The sequence below is a fragment of the Salarias fasciatus genome, chromosome 2 (assembly GCF_902148845.1).
Source record: "Salarias fasciatus chromosome 2, fSalaFa1.1, whole genome shotgun sequence".
NCBI lineage: Eukaryota > Metazoa > Chordata > Actinopteri > Blenniiformes > Blenniidae > Salarias > Salarias fasciatus.
The window spans coordinates 6,466,551-6,485,479 of record NC_043746.1 but is presented as its reverse complement, the minus strand read 5'-3'; the positions used below and the strand labels follow the sequence as shown (position 1 = coordinate 6,485,479).

The window sequence follows — 18,929 nt, the reverse complement described above, 5'->3', positions numbered from 1 at the left end:
AAACTACAACTACTATGGGATCAACTTCTGCGTTTTCTTTCACCATTAAATGTTTTTCTTTTTCATCTTGAAATGAGGCCTTGCTTTTTTTACCACAAGAATCACTCACCAAGACTCACACACGCACACACACACTCACATCACGTTTTCAAGTCTTCAGTGGACGTTGCCTCACCTCATATTTATATTCTCTGACCTTGTCCAACCATAGTTTGACTTTTGAGCGCATCTTCTCCTCAAAACTTAGTGTTTTCCAACACTTTGCCTCAGCATGGTTTGTTATGTAGTTTTTACACAGACTGGACTACTGGAACTTATTTATTGCAGATCCAATAACATCACAGTTCAAATTAGTTTCAGACAGTGACAGAAACTCTAAATTAATAGGGAATTAGTGTTTGTGCGCCTTGTTTAATTTGCAGTGTATCATTTCTAATAAACAAGTAAACAAGTAACTGTGGATGTGGTGTGGGATGATTATTGAAAAGACTTTATAGAGATATGAAGATCTTATCTTTTGGCAACAAAAGCACTTTAATTAGCAATATCTGCCCCTTCCAGTGTCTCCTTATTAAACTCAATGTTTATCATCTTTCTGTGAATCCTCATTTCTCTCAGTAATGCTGTTTATTCAGTTTTCTGTCTGACATGAGGAAGGCGGTTAGAATTAGTTTTTTTCTTTATAATTACACAAATAATACAGCTGGAGCTTTGTTGGGTAAATGTTGCTGCTCGGGTCATTTACACCATAAACAAATATGTTTCTGGTGTGACTTCTCCTCTCCAACAGTTTTGAACAGACTGGCTTTTTTTCTGTTGTGTTAAAATGTGCTGCAGCTGCCTTTGGAAAGTTGTAACGCATTATGCACTCTTTTTCTCTCTTAAGTAACAGTTGTATTTTTTCACCAGAATCTGCTGATCTGCCAATTTTTTTTTTCGGCAATAATGAAGAGGCATGTTAAAAGTAAAATAAAAATATTAGAATGTTGAGCAGTTTGCCTGAGCACCACCATGCTTTTAGACAACCTCTCTGAATAGTTTCACATTGAAAATAAAGTCTGGAAGTTTCCATATCTTGTTGTAACCAAGCAATTCCACTTTAACATTGTATTTAAACACATTTCAGCTTTCTGTATTTGTCATTTCAATTATTTTTTTCATGTTTCCTTCCTGCATTTGAATGCTTATAAACGCCCCTTAATTCTTTTTGCATCCTTGACTGTGGATCATTACTGATAGCAACACTTGATATTTGATGTTATTAAGTGTTAACAGTGATTAACTAATGGTTTTTCAAGATAGCATCGATCAGGGTGAAGACCCAAGTCATCCAGTTTCTGTTTTATTTAAGAAAACAGTGTAATAAAAACTATGTATGTATGTGCTAATGATTAATGATCTACAAAACAAATATCAAACTGATTTACAAAGTATTAGAACAAAATTGAGCTCATGAGTGTATGTAGTGTTTATGCTCATATGGGTGGATGATGGATGGATGACGGATGGATGACGGATGGATGATGGATGGATGATGGATGGATGATGGATGGATGATGGATGGATGATCTCTTCAGCTGAACTATAGCACTGAGGACTTCACCAAGAGCAGCACAGATACCCTCCTGATAATCCCCCCTGCCCCTCACCATGTCATTAATTAAGTTCATTAATTTTTGACATACCACCATGTCTCCTGTGATAAAGTCTGATGAACATTTCCATTTGATTGAGAGACTCCTGTTTTTTTTAATCATTACCTACATAGACGACGTAGTTTGTTCACTGTCAGCCTCCGAACAGTAAAGACTTCCCAGGACCTTTCAGATATGTACGGAGCAGGTGGTTATTTAATCCATTGATATGAATTTGATATGTGATGTTATCAGAGTGATGAAGGGCGACTTTGTTACTTCTTTATGCAGATGATCGTCACGTTATTTCTCTGTACACTCGCAGCTAATTGCAAGGAATATTTCAAAGACTCTATTTTCTCCCACTATCTCCTGGGGGGCTTGACTTGATTTGTACAACACCCATGGGGGAAAATCTCATTTTTCCTGCTCTTTGTCTTCATATTTAATTTTTAGATTAGCTGTTCTAAATTACCTGGGAATTACCTGCAATAATCTCCTGACAGAAGTCGTATGCAACAAAGCCTGATTAGACTGCCAGCTCTAATCTATTAATTACAGAAGAACCTCACTGAATCTCTGTTTTCCATCTTTTTGAGCTCAGACGAGCGAAGCCTCAGGCCTCCGAAGAGGATGTTAGTGCATGTTAATGGATCACTATTATCCTCACTGCGGAATACTATTTACAGTTTGTGATTCTCTTGTTATAAAACAACCTGATCGTGAATCAGGTGAATCAGAAATCATAGGATCATTGGATGAGGCAGGGCTTCACTGTGGATATAAAGATCTACTGACCCCATGCTGACCTTACATGCTACCATGTAGCATTGGTTCCTGTCTCCTGGTCCTCTGGTTCTCCCCCACTAAAGACATATTTATTAGATGAATCGGTGTCATTTCTATGTGTTTGCTCTGTGACGGACTGATGACCTTCCTGGGATTAAGCTGCCTTTTGTTCATCCTAAACTGGGACCTGCGTCAGCCCCCGTGACCACAAGTTTCATTTACAGCTTCTTTTCATGTCATTACCAGTGAATCATATACTCAATAATCCATATTTGACTCTAAACTGGCTCCTTTCCCCCTCCGTGTTAGCCATGTTGGTGGTTTTTACACTCACTATCTGGAATAGACTTCAGTATGTCAGTGAAAGACTCATGAACGCTGTGGTTAAACTACGTCACGATTTCTTAAAGTGTTCTGACTTTTGGATCATGTTATGCACATCAACTGCAGATGGCTGTGTGACAGATTTTCCGCTCTGTTCTGAAATGATACGTCCTTGTGTTTTGACTCTGCAGACTTTAAAATCCAGAGCCAAACCTCCTGGACAGAGAAGCATCAATATTTTCGCTCTTCTGGTCCCTGCTGCAAACCCCACAGTGACATTTCTGAATGTAATTGCTTTGCAGCAGCTGGATCTGGACTCGTGAGCTTTATTAGCCCAAATATATCTGAGTGGCATGATTGACAAGATGCAAACTTCTTTGGAAAACAGCTGGAAAACAAATTTTAATTAATCCCACATTTTTACACATAAACAGCTTTGATTTGGAAATTCATATAACTAAGCAATGTTACATTCATTACATCATGTACTGGAGGATCTGTTCTGAGGAATGAAAGGCATGATGGTCCCAGATAAATAATAATATCAATTCCAAGTTTGTCTTTGGCAATTTCATGTTATTTTCATTGGGAGTCAGATCTCAGTTTTAAAATCGGTAAAAGAAAATACACTTTGTTATACTTGGAATATGGTTAAAATATATACATCAACACATTTTAATTAGCATTTTGCTTTTTTATAGCACTTCAATATTCAGTGTGGCCGTCGTTCCTCCCCTTCAGAGAGTTCCTCTCTACCTCTACTGTTGTAGAGTTAAAATGGATTTTTATGTCTTGGTCCAGTCATAAAGTCAGAGGTCTTTTGTCAGTGTGTTGTATAGCTTCTCTGTATGATAAATGCATATAATACAGTGAAATGTATTCATACTTTATTGATTATTTCTAACAGTAAACTGTTTCTCCTACAAGTATAAATCTGAAATTGCATGTTGTCACTTTGCATTGTCCTACCTCACAGATGACATTTGATCTCATTAGAAGTCATTTTCATGATTAAATTAAACTAAAATCAGAAATAAATGTAGGCTGATACAGCATTGCAGATTGTTTCAATACAAAAATGATAGATCTGTTCTCTTCTTCTGGTGTCTTTATGAGACATGGCAGTCAACGTCAGGTGAATTTTTAATATTGCAGTACCACACTCTGCCAGCAGATGGCAAACGAAAGCAGCTCAAATCGAAGCATATCACTTAATCAAATAAGTCAACGGGCCATTGTGTAAGAATAGCACTGATACAGGAGGTTGCTGTTGTTTAGTTTTGTCACAGGGATGTTTATATGTGGGTGATTGCAGATTTCAAGGTAGACCAGAGAGGAAAAGAGATGAAACACATTTCATGTCATGCATTTTTAGAGTGTTTTCACTGCAGATAGGGGTCGGCGGCCTCTGAAATTCTCAGCACCGGGGAGCTGAAGTTGGATGAGCAGATAGCTAAGGTGTGGGTGTTCAGATGGCTGACTTTAGTGCAGCTGTCTTCCTGACTGTCCTCCAGCGACACGGGCCCCTGCGCCTGGCTCCCGGGCTGCGGCGGGGGCACCAGGCCGTGCAGGAGGCTGTTCCCCAGGTGGGAGTTGCACCGGGCCAGGTTGTCAGTCAGGTGCTGCATGTACACCTCCTCCAGCTGCTTCTCCAGCAGCCCGTTCAGCACGGAGTTGGACATGGGCTCCAGGCCCGATCCGGGCAGATCCAGGCTGATGTTGGCGCTGTGTCCCATCACCAGGTAACCCTGGTCCGGCACGGATGTCAGCGCGTCGGCCTGAGGCTCCGGCGGGGCCGCCAGCTCCGGGTGAGGGAGAGCTTCATGGTAGGGAGACAGAAGGTTGAACTGGCTGAGGCTGGCTCTGGAGGGGTTGAGAGAGAAGTGGCCGGGGTCGACCACCTGCAGGTCCGGGTACTGCTCCAGCAGGCTGCAGTCCACGATGTGCATCGGCGAACAGCCGGGGATCGAGAGGCCTGCAGGACCCCGAGGGCTGGCTCTCAGTCCCTGGGCCCGGGTGGAGTCCGGCCCCTCCACGCCCAGCCCTGATGGTCAACAACAACTGGTTACTGCAGGACTTGCTGTGGTGTTGCAGTTTATGAGCACTTTTCTCACCCAGCATCAAATGAAATAAACTCAGGTTTTACATCAAATAACACATCAATCAATTCACGTATGGGAAGTAAAAAAAGAAAAGAATATTACCCAGAGATTTTACTTGTATTTGCATTTTTATCAAAGCATAAGGATGTATTAAATAAGATGGTGCTGAATAAACAGCTCTTAACAGATCTTCTCTTATTTGATTTTATTAATAGTCACAATTTAACATCATGTAATCTATATTTCTACAAATAATGTCACTTCTTTGTAGTTCAAACTGACACCGTTTACTCTGTAACCAAAAAATTCATTCTTCTTTCAGGAAATCCTTTAACGTTACATCTATTTACTTTTGTATGTACTTACTTCATTCGCAGAGGAAAAATGCATTGATTTCTCACTGGTGAAGTATTTATAAGGAGTTAAACACTGTATTTTGAGTAGTTTCAGAGAAGAGTACTTTGTTCTGTAACAACAGTTGTAACTGAGTACAGATTTTCATTCCTCGTTCCACCCTGACGTGTTTCACTTTCAAGCCTGTGAACTGACGCTTCACTCTGTTATGACATTCTTAACGTCACAGTTGTTACTTGTTCCTCAATTTTTGTAATTTTTTGCTGCCCCACAACTTAGGTAATTTTTCATTTCCAATCATCAGTATGATCTTTTATTTTGAAGCAAATGTTTATAGAGTGTTGTATTTTAAAAAAAATCGCAGTTAATCACATTCCAATGACAAAACGCAACCTTAATCAGAAGGTCACTGTCATTATAAAATAATGGTTTTGCAATATTGTGGAACGTACAGCTGCATGTTGATCCCATGGGGCTGAGAACCAATGTGCAGCTATTAGCTGAAGTTCCTACTTATTATCACTTCATTATGTGTCGCTGTAAAGTTATGTTTGACAAAAAAGAGGAACCACGCCAGTCAGAGGGAACTCAGGGAACTAAAGACAGCAATGAGATAAAGTCAAGTCAGTAAAAGAAGTCAGATTTCACACAAAATCTGGCAGCTGCTTGAATGTTTTCCTGAGAAAATGCTGCCGTGGTCTTTTACCTGTTGGAGCTTCAGGCACCTGGAGGTCTGCAGAGTCGGGCGCGGCGCTGTTTACCGGCTCACTACAGTGCGGCTTTGTCTCCCATCCCATCTGCCTGGAAGCAAACTTCCTCTCCTCCCTGTAGTGCAGCAGTCTGAGGAAACCTTCAGCCAACATGCCAGCGGGTCTCCGACCTCCTCTCCCCTGCTCTGACTCTGAAGTGTGAGCGCAGAGAGTTCAATGTATGCATAAAGCTCCCCTGCACTGTTTCACTTCTGTAACCAAAAGCAGGGCCCTCCGCCCCCACCGCTCACTTCCTTCATTAATCTGTAACGGAACACCACTTCTGAAAAGCAAAGAGAGAAGAGTCGATCCACACGGATGAGAAGAACAAACGGCGGGGTTGGCAAGAGCACACAAAGCTTCACTCAGGCCATAAAGTTCAGACACAGTGCTTCAGGTTCTTCAGTCAACCTCAACACATTCAGTTATCAACAGTTTTGCCCAGTATTGTAGCAGGAGGTATAACTAATCCCTCACTCTTGTTTATGCTGCATGTCTAAAGCACCGCAGGAGCACAGGAGGTACAGCGGAGCTCGTGTTACTCACAGCTCAACATTTTTCACTTTGCAGTCAGGACTGACTTCTTTTGGTGTTATTCTGCAGCTCATTCTCCAGTGGACAGGTGTTTAGTGAAAAGGTAACCTTCAATCTTCTTCAAAGGAATACAAATTTCTGGGAGTGATCTTGCGTCACGACATTAGCTGGAGATCACATATTGCCAGCATACGCCAGAAAATAGCAAAAAATATTGCAATAATAGGGAAATGTAGATATATACTAGACCAAAAAACCCTTGTTATGTTGTATTGTTCATTAATTCTGCCTTACATGACTTATTGTTCTGAGATCTGGGGAAATGCCTGTTAGCCACTTATCACCTCTTATTAGATTACAAAAAAAAAGGCCATAAGGATTGTACACAACGTTGCCTTTAGGGAACATACTAACGCACTGTTTCAAATATCCCAAATTCTAAAACTTAATGAGATTATAAAGCTGAAAATCCTACTAATTACGTATAAGGCAGTTTGTAGTAAACTTCCTGGAAACATCCAAAACAGGTTCTTAGAAAGAGAAGGTGGATACAATTTTGGGTGGAAACATAACCTTAAAGTCCAGTGTATGCGTACAACCCTGAAGAGCCAATGTATCACCAGAAAAGGCGTGCACTTGTGGAATGAATTAGACAACACCTTAAAAACATCTAGTAGTGAATCACAATTCAAAAAACTATACAAAATATATGCACTTCAAGAATATGCCAAAGAGCAATGAGTGAACTAATCCCCAAGATAAGTAAATCGATCCATGGACAGACACTTATGCACTACAGTGTGTACGTGGCTGGGATGGAAATTGTAGGTTCTGGTTCTATGGGTAGGTTCATGTGCATGTAAAATGTAAATATACTTTCAGTTGCAGTTCTCACGTAAGTCTGAGTACACGTAGCTGCACTATGAGACTGTAATGTCCGGGGTGGGCATATATAAGCAACAGCTTCAGCCTACTCCTTTTGAGTTATTTGACTTCTTTCTTGTTTTCTTTTCTTGTTTTCTACTTTTTGTATCTGATTTGTTTTAGATTGTACGAGTTGGTTTAACCAAATGTTCAAATGCTCAAATAAGCCTAAACAAATAAACAAACAATCCAAAATGTTTGGCTCATCCTAAAGCCAACAGCTTACAAATATAGCTTTCAGTTTGTTCGTGATTTTAGAGTATTAACAAGTTACCAGCTGATCATCTTCATTGTGTGTTACAGTCTCAAACAATGGTGCTCTTTAATCTTAAAGCGACACTAAGGAACTTTCAGTTTTCATTGATTTTGGCGGCACCAGTGGACAAAAGCGGTAGTGTTTTGCCTGAACGAATACTACAGTTCCCATGAGGACTAGCGCGTGACGTCGTAAATTGCTGCTCCTGGTGCTGTCGGACTGAACTCGCCTTCATTTGCTTCCAGTGGCTGTGTGAAGGACGGATAGTGACGAGGTAATGAATCTAATGGTGGCTAAACAATGTTATATCATGATGTGACGCATGCCGTAAAGCAGTCGGCACATTTGGAGTTTTTTAGTGTGCAGGGTTCCTACCACCCTCCTCACTGCTGCTTAGTCCAAGTGAAAGCAATACTGACGCCCTCAGGCCGTGACAGAGGGCTCATTCAACTAGCTGTAAGTCGATGTATCATCACAAAAGATATTAAAATGTTTTGTTAAGGTTAAAAAGTTCCTTAGTGTCGCTTTAATGAAAACAAATTAAAAATGAATCCAAAGTTTAAACTCTTTTTTCCAGGTGGAATCGGTTTGTTTGAGACTAGACGTTTGTTTCATATTAAAGTAATACTGTTAACCTGCCATAAAAATGAGGATATATCCCTGAAACCTGCACTCAGGTGTAGAAACATGTTTTCATTTTGTTACTTCTCTATTTCTGCAAACATAACATTCATGTGAGAGCTCTCAGATCCTTTATTCACTTAAGAAGTACAATTTATTCAATAACACTTCCCACTTCCCAAAAAGCTTCAGCTTTCTAATTCTCAGAAATCCAAATGTTATTCACCCTGTTCCAATTTCATTTAATATGTAAGCTAATTTTTTTTTACTTCGTAGAAACATTTGGTCCAAAAAATACACAAAAATCTCCAAATCATAAAACCTAAGGAGTAGAGAGACTGAAACTATAACTGCCGTTAACCTTCTGAGGAGAATGATGTCTGCACTTTACTGCAGTTACCTAAATGAATGAATGAACCTCTGTCTTCATCTTGTTTGGTAAAACACTCAATCGCTTCTTTCTTTGACAAATTTTAGCATCATCAATAATAGAGGAGGAAAGAAAAGACAGTCAAACTTGAACATTTTTAGATATTAAAGGTGCATTAAGGAGTTTGCACGTTTTATGCGAAACACCGGCCCCTGCAGGCCTTGGGCGTAACTGCAGCTTGGTGAAACGCTCGTGTCTGTGGCTTGCGTCCATTAGAAGTACCCCATGAGATGGGAGCATAGGAAATAGTGACAAAGATCACTCTCACAAAAACTAAAGACATTTTTATTCCAATCAGTTGCTGTGCATAAACCATCTGGAGAGTGTGTTTTACAGTCAGAAGTATAAATATGCGGATCTGAATTCCTCCTTCTGTGCTCCTTCTAAAGTTCTTCTGGGAAACCATTAGAGCTTGGACTCTAGTTGTCTTTACTTTTGTGTTGATTTGCTTTACTCATTCAAGAGGTTTTCTTTAAGGGCCTCAACATATCTGTCTGTTTCTGATCCACACATTTCTAAGCTGTCTTCCTATTTCTTTACCTCCACAGGTCACCAGTATTCACCAGACTTATAGCCCATTTCCACCAGCTCTACTCTACTCTACTCTACTCTGTTTGGCTGTAATAACGTACACAGCACTACTCATCAGCCAGATGATGAATTTCATCACCCTGTTGTTCCCCTTTCAGCAAATGACGCTGGTGACGAAGTGAAGGATGTGATTAATTTTTGAGATGACAGCAAATAAAACACAGTGAAAGAACAGACAGCCTCAGTAACCTTAAAATTTATTTATTGTACATATAAAAGAACAGTTTGTTAACAGGAGGCTTGGTACATTTCTGAGCCGGGTTTTTTTCTGTTTTTTTTATTTTTATTTTTTTTTATATATATATTTCAGGGTGGGACACATTGTCAAAAAAACTGGATTGCCCAACACAATGTGAAACATCAATCTGATCTGATAGTAAAAAAAAAGAAAGTGCTGTCCGACTTTCCTAAACAAAACAAAATAAACAAATAAACTCTACTGCACAGTTTACTGTGTTTGCAGACGTGTCCATTTTGGCATGTATTGATAAAACTTTTTCTTTTTTAAACATACATCATCTTGTAGAAAAAAAAAAACTTGCTCTTAAAACGTCATTAAGACAATATGAAGTAAAGAAAACACAGAGTATGGGATTGTAACAGATTACTTTTCCAGAAAGTGCCGTGAATGTTGGTGGCGACGGGTGGAGCAGGCAGGCTGTTGGTGCTCGGAGCGCTAAGACTTCTGCCGGCTACGCCGGGCGGGTGGAGGAGCGGCTGGGAAACGCTGTCTGGAGGTGGAACATGGTGACGGTACACTGGCGTGTTGGTTGGCGGGCTGAGGCGAACGGGAGGAAGCGGAGCCGTGGCGCTCCGTTTTAGTACCTCCTTTCACTACAGCTGGCAAGGCACAGCTGAACAGTTTGATTTATACAAAAAAAAAAAAAAAAGAGAAAAAACACAAATTCCTGAAAATTAAATGAATAAAGTCCAACATGATGATGGTCTGGGTCCAGGTCTGGTCTCTCAGGTAGAAATGGAATCACCCACGCTGCTACTGCTGCGCCTTCTTCGCCAGAGCCTCGGCCTCCTGGTGAGAGAGGAGGAGGAGGAGGAGGAGGAGGAGGAGGAGGAGGAGGAGGAGGAGAGGTGGAGAGTGCTGTATTAAAATGGAGGATATTGGTTTATATATGCCCTGGAACCGCTCAGAGGAAAACCCCTCTGTTTCCCTGGCAACCGGCACACCTCGCTGCAGTTCCCGCGGCGGCAGAGAGGAGGTGCCAGCCTGCAGGAGAGGGTGTGAGGATATGTGAGCAGATGTGTTATGTAATGTGTGTGTCTGGTGTGTGAGGGCCGGTGTATTTAGGCACGAAGGCCCGTGTTCCCGGGGAGCGAGGCCGGGCGGCGGGATGTGGTTCACGGGAAGGACACACATCAACATGTGCGGCTGTGTGCAGAGGCTTACCTTGGAGCCCGGCGGAGCGGTCAGACCCAGAAATGCGTACACGGCGTTGTCCTCTCTGGCATCGAAGAAGGCCTCATAGTTCTGACAAAGACAAACACAGGAGGGTAACGCCGACTGATCGCCGCACCGGCTCGCCCAAATCCCAGCTCCTGCAGGAATGATAATGTGAACCAGACTCTGGATCGAAGCCCCGGGGCGACAGGGGGAGCCGGAGAACAGCGGAGGTTGTGTTATTTGTCCACGGGACTCGATATGATAGGACGCCATTGTCCGGAAGTGAACGAGCGATGCATTCACTTATTTACTGACCCTCGCTGCACACACACATTCTCAATTGGTTTCAATCCTTCTGTTTTTTCCACACACTCACACACACACACAGTTCAGAAGCTGCAAGTATCCTGGGAAGAGCTGTCCTCTTTGTCTGGGACATTCAATACAGCAAACCGTGCAAGTGCGACTGAGCGTCCAGTCTTCCATTAGCAGCACAGCAGGACTCCTCGGAGCACTCAGGCTGACGACGGCCTGTCAATACAGTATCCACCATCTGACAGAGGCATCGATCGGGGCCGGAGCAACACTTTAGGTACCGAGGATGCAAGTCCTGAAGCTCCCGCTGCAACTTTAAACATTTTAAATGAGCTCTAAAAATAAAGTGAATGTTGCTTCGTTTTTTTTTTTCTTATTAGTTTCTGACATTATAGTTAAACACATTCCACCCATAAAAAAAAATGATTTCAAGAAACTCTACAAACTCTTTATAATGTTTGTAAATTCATTATTCCATAAAAAGAGAGAAGAAGAAAGCTATGTAAAAATTGTAATGACAAAAAATATAAGATGTCTAAATATTAAATATGTGTGATGAAGGAATGATATATTTGTGCCATGATGGGGTGAATTTCTGCTGCTTCCTGTTCAGCAGGTAGATATTTAGACTAATATCAAACATCTCTGCTTCCACTAAAGCGCTGCATCAATTCTGTGCATTTCATGTTTTTGAACATGCAAAGTAGTTCGAGTCTGAGTAAATCAAATTCTGGGATTTGCCTTTGAACACATTATCCATGTAAAAAAGCAGGCACTGAAACATGTAATGGTGTGCTGTATTCAGAAGAGAGAACCTTGATGAGTTTTTCAGCATTTCCCAGTTCGGGATATTTTCGACTGACTGTTGACTTTACCGGTAAAATAATCTGCATTGAAAGCCTTTTATATGTGATTCAGTAGTGAAGAAGAGGCAGACGGTGTCTGGAGAATAATAAGAGTGACTCACCCCGCAGTATTTGCTCTCGTTGAATATCTGAGGGGGCAGCGGGTGTCCCGTGGCGGGCCTGGACTCTTCGGGGACGTTCTCTCTCATCCACTTCCGATTCTCCTCGCTGGCGGCGATGTCGCACTCCATGTATTCGATCTTATTGGCCGCCAGGAAGCCCATCACATCCTGCTGCTGCTTTTTAATCTACAGACAGGAGGAGGGGAAGTCGTCAGTTGGCCGTGTGGTAACTTCTGACCACACGAGGAAGCATAAGGCCTCGGTTCACCATGCTGCCGCCAGTCTGCTGCGCTGTACAGATCACAGCCTGCATCAACACCACATCGGCAATAAATGAATGAACTGTTAAGGAAGAACGGCGGAGGCTGAAGTCAAAATTGAAAGGCTGCTTTATTGACTCAAACGATCATGTTTTGACTCGACTGCCTGCACAGTTTGTGGTTTCTATATGGAAAAGTTACAGATTAAACATGAGTCTTGCTGCACCTGTGAGCTGATTGTTTTCGACAGGTGTGCAGACAACCTGTCGTATCGGTGTCTACCTGCTTGACACAAATCAAGCTTTGCGACGGGATCCGAAATGTAAGACGGCGTGGTGACATCCTGTGGGATTCCTCCTCTTTTTAAGCCTTCTGTCACGTGAAATGTGAAATTCTTAAGTTACTGAAAGTCTCAAAGACAAAAGATGAAGACACCGTGTGTGTGTGTGTGTGTGTGTGTGTGTGTGTGTGTGTGTGTGTGTGTGTGTGTGTGTGTGTGTGTGTGTGTGTGTGTGTGTGTGTGTGTGAGCGTGCGTGTGTGTGTGAAACCGCGGTCCAATGGGCGCTGGGTGGGTGTGCATAAGTGGGAGGATGGCCCTACAAGGCCGGACGGAAACAAGAGCTCCTCAGGGACTCGAGAGGAGGTAACTGGTCAAACACGAGCCAAATAAGGCCTGCTGGAAGGAGACGCACACATCCAGGCTGAGCTACACACACACACACACACACACACACACACACACTTGCACAAACCGAAACCCAAACAAAGCCGAACTTCACTCAATAAACAGAATTCGGATCAATGTGCAGAGCTCCTGTTAGAGGGCTCCTCCCAACTGTCCGGCACGCTCGGCAGACAGGTGGTTTATTAAACGGCCGTCTGTGGAAGCAGCAAGGGCCTGCGCGGAGCTGGCAGTCTGAATCATTTCATGGCAGTTTCCCTCCAAAGGGCAAAGTCTCAAACCCTCTCCCTCCGTCTCTCTTTCTGGATGAAGCAACCAAGCAGAACGCCGTGATCTCACACTTTGCTGGGTGTTTTTTTTCTTCCCTTCTCTCAACAGACATGAACACAATCATCTCTCCAATGGAAGAATCTGCCCGGCCTTCCACGTTCACTGACTGAGATTTGCATTGTACACAATAGACCAACTGGGTCGTAAATTGCTAAGAAGACAGATTAAACACATGGTTTCTTATACCCCCACCCCCCTGCTCTTTTTGGCGCACTCTTCCCATTGCCTCATCAAGCCCACATTGTATTGTTGCCAAGCAAAATTAATTTGTAGGACACACTGGCCTCGTGCCATCTGCCCCTGACTCTAATTGCCCAGTGAGAGCTTCCCAGATCTGCCCCCTCTCAGGGGCTTTCTGCTGTCCTCGCTCTTCAACTGAGGCCTGTATAAGCAGTCTTTATCTGTATCTGCGGATGCCTGAAAAAACTCCTGATTCCTACTCTTCAACAGGCAGGGAGTCAAACCAGTGTCAGCTTCGCTGTGACAGGACAAGATTTCCAGAATCCACAGAATCCATAGAAACTACAATCAACCACTGAAATTAAGTAGATTAAAAAAAAAAGGCCTTCTAGACCAGACCCAGCACGTCCATTTAGTTCATCAGTATTCCAGGAAGTGACCTCTTTGGATTTGGTTGCGGAGGTTTGATAGATAAAACCATGAATCACTGAGAAGACTGTAGTTTCTGTCCAACAGAGAGTCCACTGTCACTAAGTCTGCTGACACACATTCAGATGTGTCGTCAGTGTGATTTCACTCCAGTGTACACTCAACCTTTCCGGCCAGTCAGAGGAAGTCCTACTGCCTGACACGTCTGAAGAGAGTGTGTGTCGAGATCAGCGAGCATTTAGATGGCAAGAAGAACAAGGTGAAAATTAGAGGCAAGAGAAAGAGCACTGTTATTTTGGAGGAGCAAATCTCAAAGCACAAATATGCTAACTTGATGGTGAACTAACTGAAATGAATGTAGGATCAGAAGGAAGGGGTTTCCCTGAAGCAGGGGTCTCACACACAGAGGCAAGAGAACAACCATCTCTAGTTCAATTAAAATGATGAAAAAAATATTCTTCAAAAGAAGCACATGCACACAAACAAACAAACAAAAAGATTTATATGGGGGATTCTTTAATGATTTCGTTGAAAATGTGCATAAAAGCATTCAAATGTATTGGCTGAAATTACCAACTTGTTTGATACCAGTCATGTCTCCAAGATGCATGGAACAAATGCAGCATTCAACAAATGTTTCTATAAAAGTTATCCTAAAAATGTACTTGGCTCTTGGTTCAGCTATGTCAGAACTGATATGCTCCCAAAAAAAAATGACAAGATTCCCTAAATAACCCCCGTCCAGGGAGGCAGTGAAGGCCTCCCATGTCGCACTGGGACATGGTCTGCAGGACTCATGGTTTCTCACTAAGTGGAACGTGAAGCGAGGGAATCTGCACCATATGCGCTTTGGTTTACATTCCACATCATTGTGAGGATTGAGGCGGGCTGATGAGATCAGATCCAGACGTGATCAATGCCAGAAAAAGGTCAGGGCTCTGGATTTAACAGCAGCCAGACAATGGCTGGGATTGATTGGACGGACTGTATCAACAACACAGGCTCAGATCGATGCAGTGGAGATGGACTCGGCGAGATACGTCAACCCCGGGTTGAGGACAATTCAGGTCCGATTCAATCAGATAGGAAAGAAAGCCCATTTAAACTAAATTTGTCAAACAACATTTATAGATAAGACTAAAAAGAGCTCGCTAAACCTCACAAAGCCCAACATTTGAATAAAGTAAAATCCTCTCTGTGGACCGAAGGAAACACAAATCAGCCCCAGCCCAGCGTGTTTGTAAGGGATAAAGGTTTGCCTTGATTAGATCAAGTCAGATTTCTGCTGCTTACTGGAAGTTCACAAGAGGCCTCCGCCCAGTCTGAGCTCAGTCAGCGTTACAACACTGGAAAAAACAAAAAAAAAATAAAAACTAAGAAGGACACTGGCTGGATTTCTGCTCTGCTGCCTGAAGGTGAACCAGCAGCCAGAGGTCAGACGATCACCAGCAGTCTGACCTCCAGACCCCGACGTCACCTCGCGGTGAAGAAAAGTGCAGCTTTCACAAGTGGAAAGCACATGACCTGGATGTGCATGGCGAGACTGCATGTGCACAATCACTCACATTATCACAGCCGCCCGGGGCATTTAGGGCGGCAGTAAGGAACACACACCAGCGAAATGTGCGCTGGTGGCTCGTCGGTGTTCACAGATCAACTCATTATGTTGTGAGCTGCCTGCTGCAGGTGTGTATGCGTGTGTGTGTGTGTGTGTGTGTGTGGACATTTCCATGAGTGTATCCAAGACAAAATCCTTGTTTACCATTCAAATTTGACCTCAGTGTAAACCCTGGACCAGGTAGTAAATACACACGGTTGTGTATGTAAATGATCACAGCCACAGCTCTGGCTGATGCTGAGGTTTATAGTAGGATAAAGGTATGCTGTGGCATCTGATCTAGAAAAAAAATCAATCAGCAACACATGATGGACCTCGAGGGAATTCACACCAAAGGACGGCTTTATTTCCTCAGGTGGAACAAATGCTGTGCTTCTTCTTACCAGCTGGAAAAGAAAATCAAGTCAAGTTCATGTTGCAGGGGAGTCTTGAGACAGATTCAGCTTAGATTTGACTTTAACCCAACACTAACAAGTTAAAATCATTTGGTGTTTTGCTAAATTGAATGCTATCATTTATTTTGCTCCTATAACTTACAGAGTTAAAGCTCCACAAAAACATGAGTTTTAAAGTAATTTCATGTTTAGATGCAAACCACGAACAAACTGTTTTTTAAGGAACAAACTGTCATGATTAACTCGACCTCGTTCCTCATTGTCAATCATTTATCTGCCAAACTTCTCTGAAACCCCAGAATACTTATTATCATCCTGCTGACTGTTGCACACTATCTAATCATCTATACAGCTTTATACAGCTTAGGGTGGCAGGTTCAAACACAGAGACAGATAACTACACACTCACAGTCACGTCCTCCTGCCAATTTCAGTTTGTAGCTAATCTATTCATGCACAGGTGGATCATGCAAACTGAACAGACCATAGAAGCCCCAAAGCCTGGATTCAAACCAGCATTATACCAATGTGAGGCAAACATGCTAACCACTACTCCACTACCTTAACTGTCTTTGGAAGATTTGATCCCGATGATTTTGGAACTTGCTGAGTGCTGCGTTAGATAACTTCAGACTCTCTGACCTGCACTTGTTTTCTTTTCAGACGAAAACCTTTAGCTTCATTGGAAAGCGTGCGTGCTTATCACCCAGTTCTGCTCTGCTCGTTCATTTACAAGCTGAGGTAAAGAGGAGAGATTAACATAACTGCAAACACAACTGGGTTATGAAATGAGATTGCCTTGTTGTGTAGACGTTGGAGCAATCCGACTGCCAGCCTGCTGAGGGCGGAGGGTTTCAGCCACACTGTGCCACTTCACAATGAACTGAATCGTTTCGAAATGCTCGGTAATTTATATACTGTAGTGTGACAGAATATCCTCTGAACAAATCCAATCACTCTGCAAGTCTTGGCAATCAAACAGACAAAAGCCTCGTGTTTACGACACACTCCGAGCTGCACCGCTGTGGAGCAGAGACGACAACACGGGCATGAGGAAGTGAGTCGGAGCAGCCGAGCAGCTTGTTCCGCCTGTTCTCCCAGACCTTACTAAAGACAGATCAATGAGATGTAATGCATTTTCCCGGACAGGCTCCAGTGCGCTGATGGTACTTCTGGCTCTAAATTCTGACTGGTCTGACTCCACAGGAAAAGCTGTAACGCTCCAGCTCCGCCTGCAAATGTCATTTATTGTAAAAGCAATAAAGCCACTCACCACAGGCGAGCTGAACAGAGACTCTGATAATTTCCCTGGTATGATAGCAATAAAAAACAAATTGCTTCCATCCTAATGATCAGACAATCTGCTGACCTTTGATTCACAAGACATCAGAAGATGGAAAACAAGCTTGTTGTTTTTAATCTGATGAGAAACTGCTGCGTGTTTCGTTTCATAACCGCTTGACTTTTGCAATATGAGCGAAGGCCAAACAGATGGAGGGTAATAACTCGCTCAAATATTGTGCTGAGAAAAGTGGGTTATGGGGTTAAGTCTTGATCTTCAGTGTGGGGGAGCCGGGTTTGAATCCTGGTTGCAGCAGGAAGAACATCTGGCTCAAAAACCGGCCAAGTCTGAAATGCAAAGAGCTGCAGCGAGCTGCTGCGCTGACCCCGGACAGGAAATCACATCAGTGCAGGACTGAATTAGTCGATTATGTGCTTTCTCACTTTATGTTGCATCTATTTTAATTCTGTTTAAAGCTGCAGGGTGTTCAGGTTTGTTGTAAACGGATCACTCTGTCATGTGAAGCTCAGACAGCTGATCTGACTTAGATGTGTCATGAAACAAAAGGAAGGGAAACAGATGATCTAGCTGAGTGCAAACAAATCAAACAAAGCTATGTGAATGTTTAAAAATATACAGATTTAAATATGAATACTTCCTTTGTTGTCTAACAGACTATGCAAACAAGACGGAAAAACAATAATAATTGCAGTGTTTCAGGTAAAAGTAGCCCTAAACTGTTTGACATCTGTTGCGTTGTTTTGCACAGGTCCTCAGTCAGTCCTGAAAGCAGTTTTTGGGCTGCAGCTGCATGCCTAATAGCGGCCCTGGAGAGTTGCATCATCATCATCATCATCATTCCTCAACACTGGAATAAAGTTGCAAGTCTGCAGCTGGAGGACCTCCAGTCTGCAGGAGAGTGAAGGGAGCACTCAGGAATCCGCTCTCACTCCCCCTCTATCAAACACACCAACTTCCTGGCCTGGCATCTGGTGACACGGCACAGAATGTGAAGTTATTGATTTCCTCTCGCCTGCCTGCTTGTTCTTGTTTTCTGTCTGGCCTCAAGACCAGAAAGTCTAAAAAACTGTGACTTCAGGAAGCGGCGAAGGCAAACCACAGCCGACAGAGAAGCGTGCTCAGTGCTGCCATCCGCCTTCACACTTGCTGGAAGTTTCAGAGGTGCAGAAGATGACAAGCGACACGCTGAGGCTGCGGAGGGCAGACCCGCGTGCCTGACGGTGAGTCAGACCGCTCCGGACCGGGGATGACAGCCGGGCGGACATCAGTGAGGGAGTTCAGTGAAAGTTCAGCTGCCTCGCTCTCTCAACTGCCTGGATGCTGCGCGAAAACCCAGCTTTAAAAAAGAGAGGAAACCCTCGTGTGTGCGTGCGTGCGTGCGTGCGTGTGTGCGTAAAGGCGTGCCATCGCGTGTCTCTTACCGAAGTGGATCCGGAGGACGATGCTATGTACACTTTGATCACCATGTTATATCCCTGATGTGTGGAGTCTCTCTGTTCTCCTCTGCAGACTGCTCTCTCTCTCTCTCTCTCTCTCTCTTTATTGTTCCTGCGGGCGGTTCAGCGGAATAAAAACAAAAAGTACTACAAAGTTCCCCGGTGTGCGACGCGTCTCGAGCGATGTGGGCAGCGCAGACTGTCTGCGCAAATGCTCCAGTTCCGAGCTCTGGATGGAGCTTCGCATTCCTCCTCCGCCTCCACTCCGCCTCTCCGCCCCTTTCTCTCTTTCTCTGTGCGTGTGTG

The 18,929-nt window shown here is 43.2% G+C and overlaps 2 protein-coding genes across 2 annotated transcripts; both read right to left on the bottom strand.

Annotated features, from left to right (window-relative positions):
• Positions 1-3,883: 3,883 nt before the first annotated feature.
• Positions 3,884-6,128, bottom strand: LOC115401977 (uncharacterized). Its single transcript, XM_030110386.1, has 2 exons — positions 5,910-6,128; positions 3,884-4,791 (listed from the first exon to the last, which is right to left on the bottom strand). The coding sequence occupies exons 1-2, from the start codon at positions 6,064-6,066 to the stop codon at positions 4,130-4,132; spliced, it is 819 nt and encodes a 272-aa protein (XP_029966246.1). The 5' UTR covers positions 6,067-6,128; the 3' UTR covers positions 3,884-4,129.
• A 3,360-nt stretch (positions 6,129-9,488) lies between these two features.
• On the bottom strand, positions 9,489-18,857 carry sh3bgrl (SH3 domain binding glutamate-rich protein like). Its single transcript, XM_030110397.1, has 4 exons — positions 18,609-18,857; positions 11,990-12,175; positions 10,714-10,794; positions 9,489-10,338 (listed from the first exon to the last, which is right to left on the bottom strand). Exons 1-4 carry the CDS (start codon positions 18,651-18,653, stop codon positions 10,303-10,305), a joined length of 348 nt encoding a protein of 115 aa, XP_029966257.1. The 5' UTR covers positions 18,654-18,857; the 3' UTR covers positions 9,489-10,302.
• Between the last annotated feature and the right edge of the window lie 72 nt (positions 18,858-18,929).

What these genes read in the sequence shown, in the direction of transcription:
- LOC115401977 (XM_030110386.1), bottom strand. Translation starts at nt 6,066, where the DNA reads ATGTTGGCTGAAGGTTTCCTCAGACTGCTGCACTACAGGGAGGAGAGG. An exon ending in GGTGCCTGAAGCTCCAACAG is followed by an intron (nt 4,792 to 5,909) that starts GTAAAAGACCAC and finishes GTTGACCATCAG; the next exon opens with GGCTGGGCGTGGAGGGGCCG.
- sh3bgrl (XM_030110397.1), bottom strand. Translation starts at nt 18,653, where the DNA reads ATGGTGATCAAAGTGTACATAGCATCGTCCTCCGGATCCACTTCG. An exon ending in CGTCCTCCGGATCCACTTCG is followed by an intron (nt 12,176 to 18,608) that starts GTAAGAGACACG and finishes TCCTGTCTGTAG; the next exon opens with ATTAAAAAGCAGCAGCAGGA. An exon ending in ACGAGAGCAAATACTGCGGG is followed by an intron (nt 10,795 to 11,989) that starts GTGAGTCACTCT and finishes TGTCTTTGTCAG; the next exon opens with AACTATGAGGCCTTCTTCGA.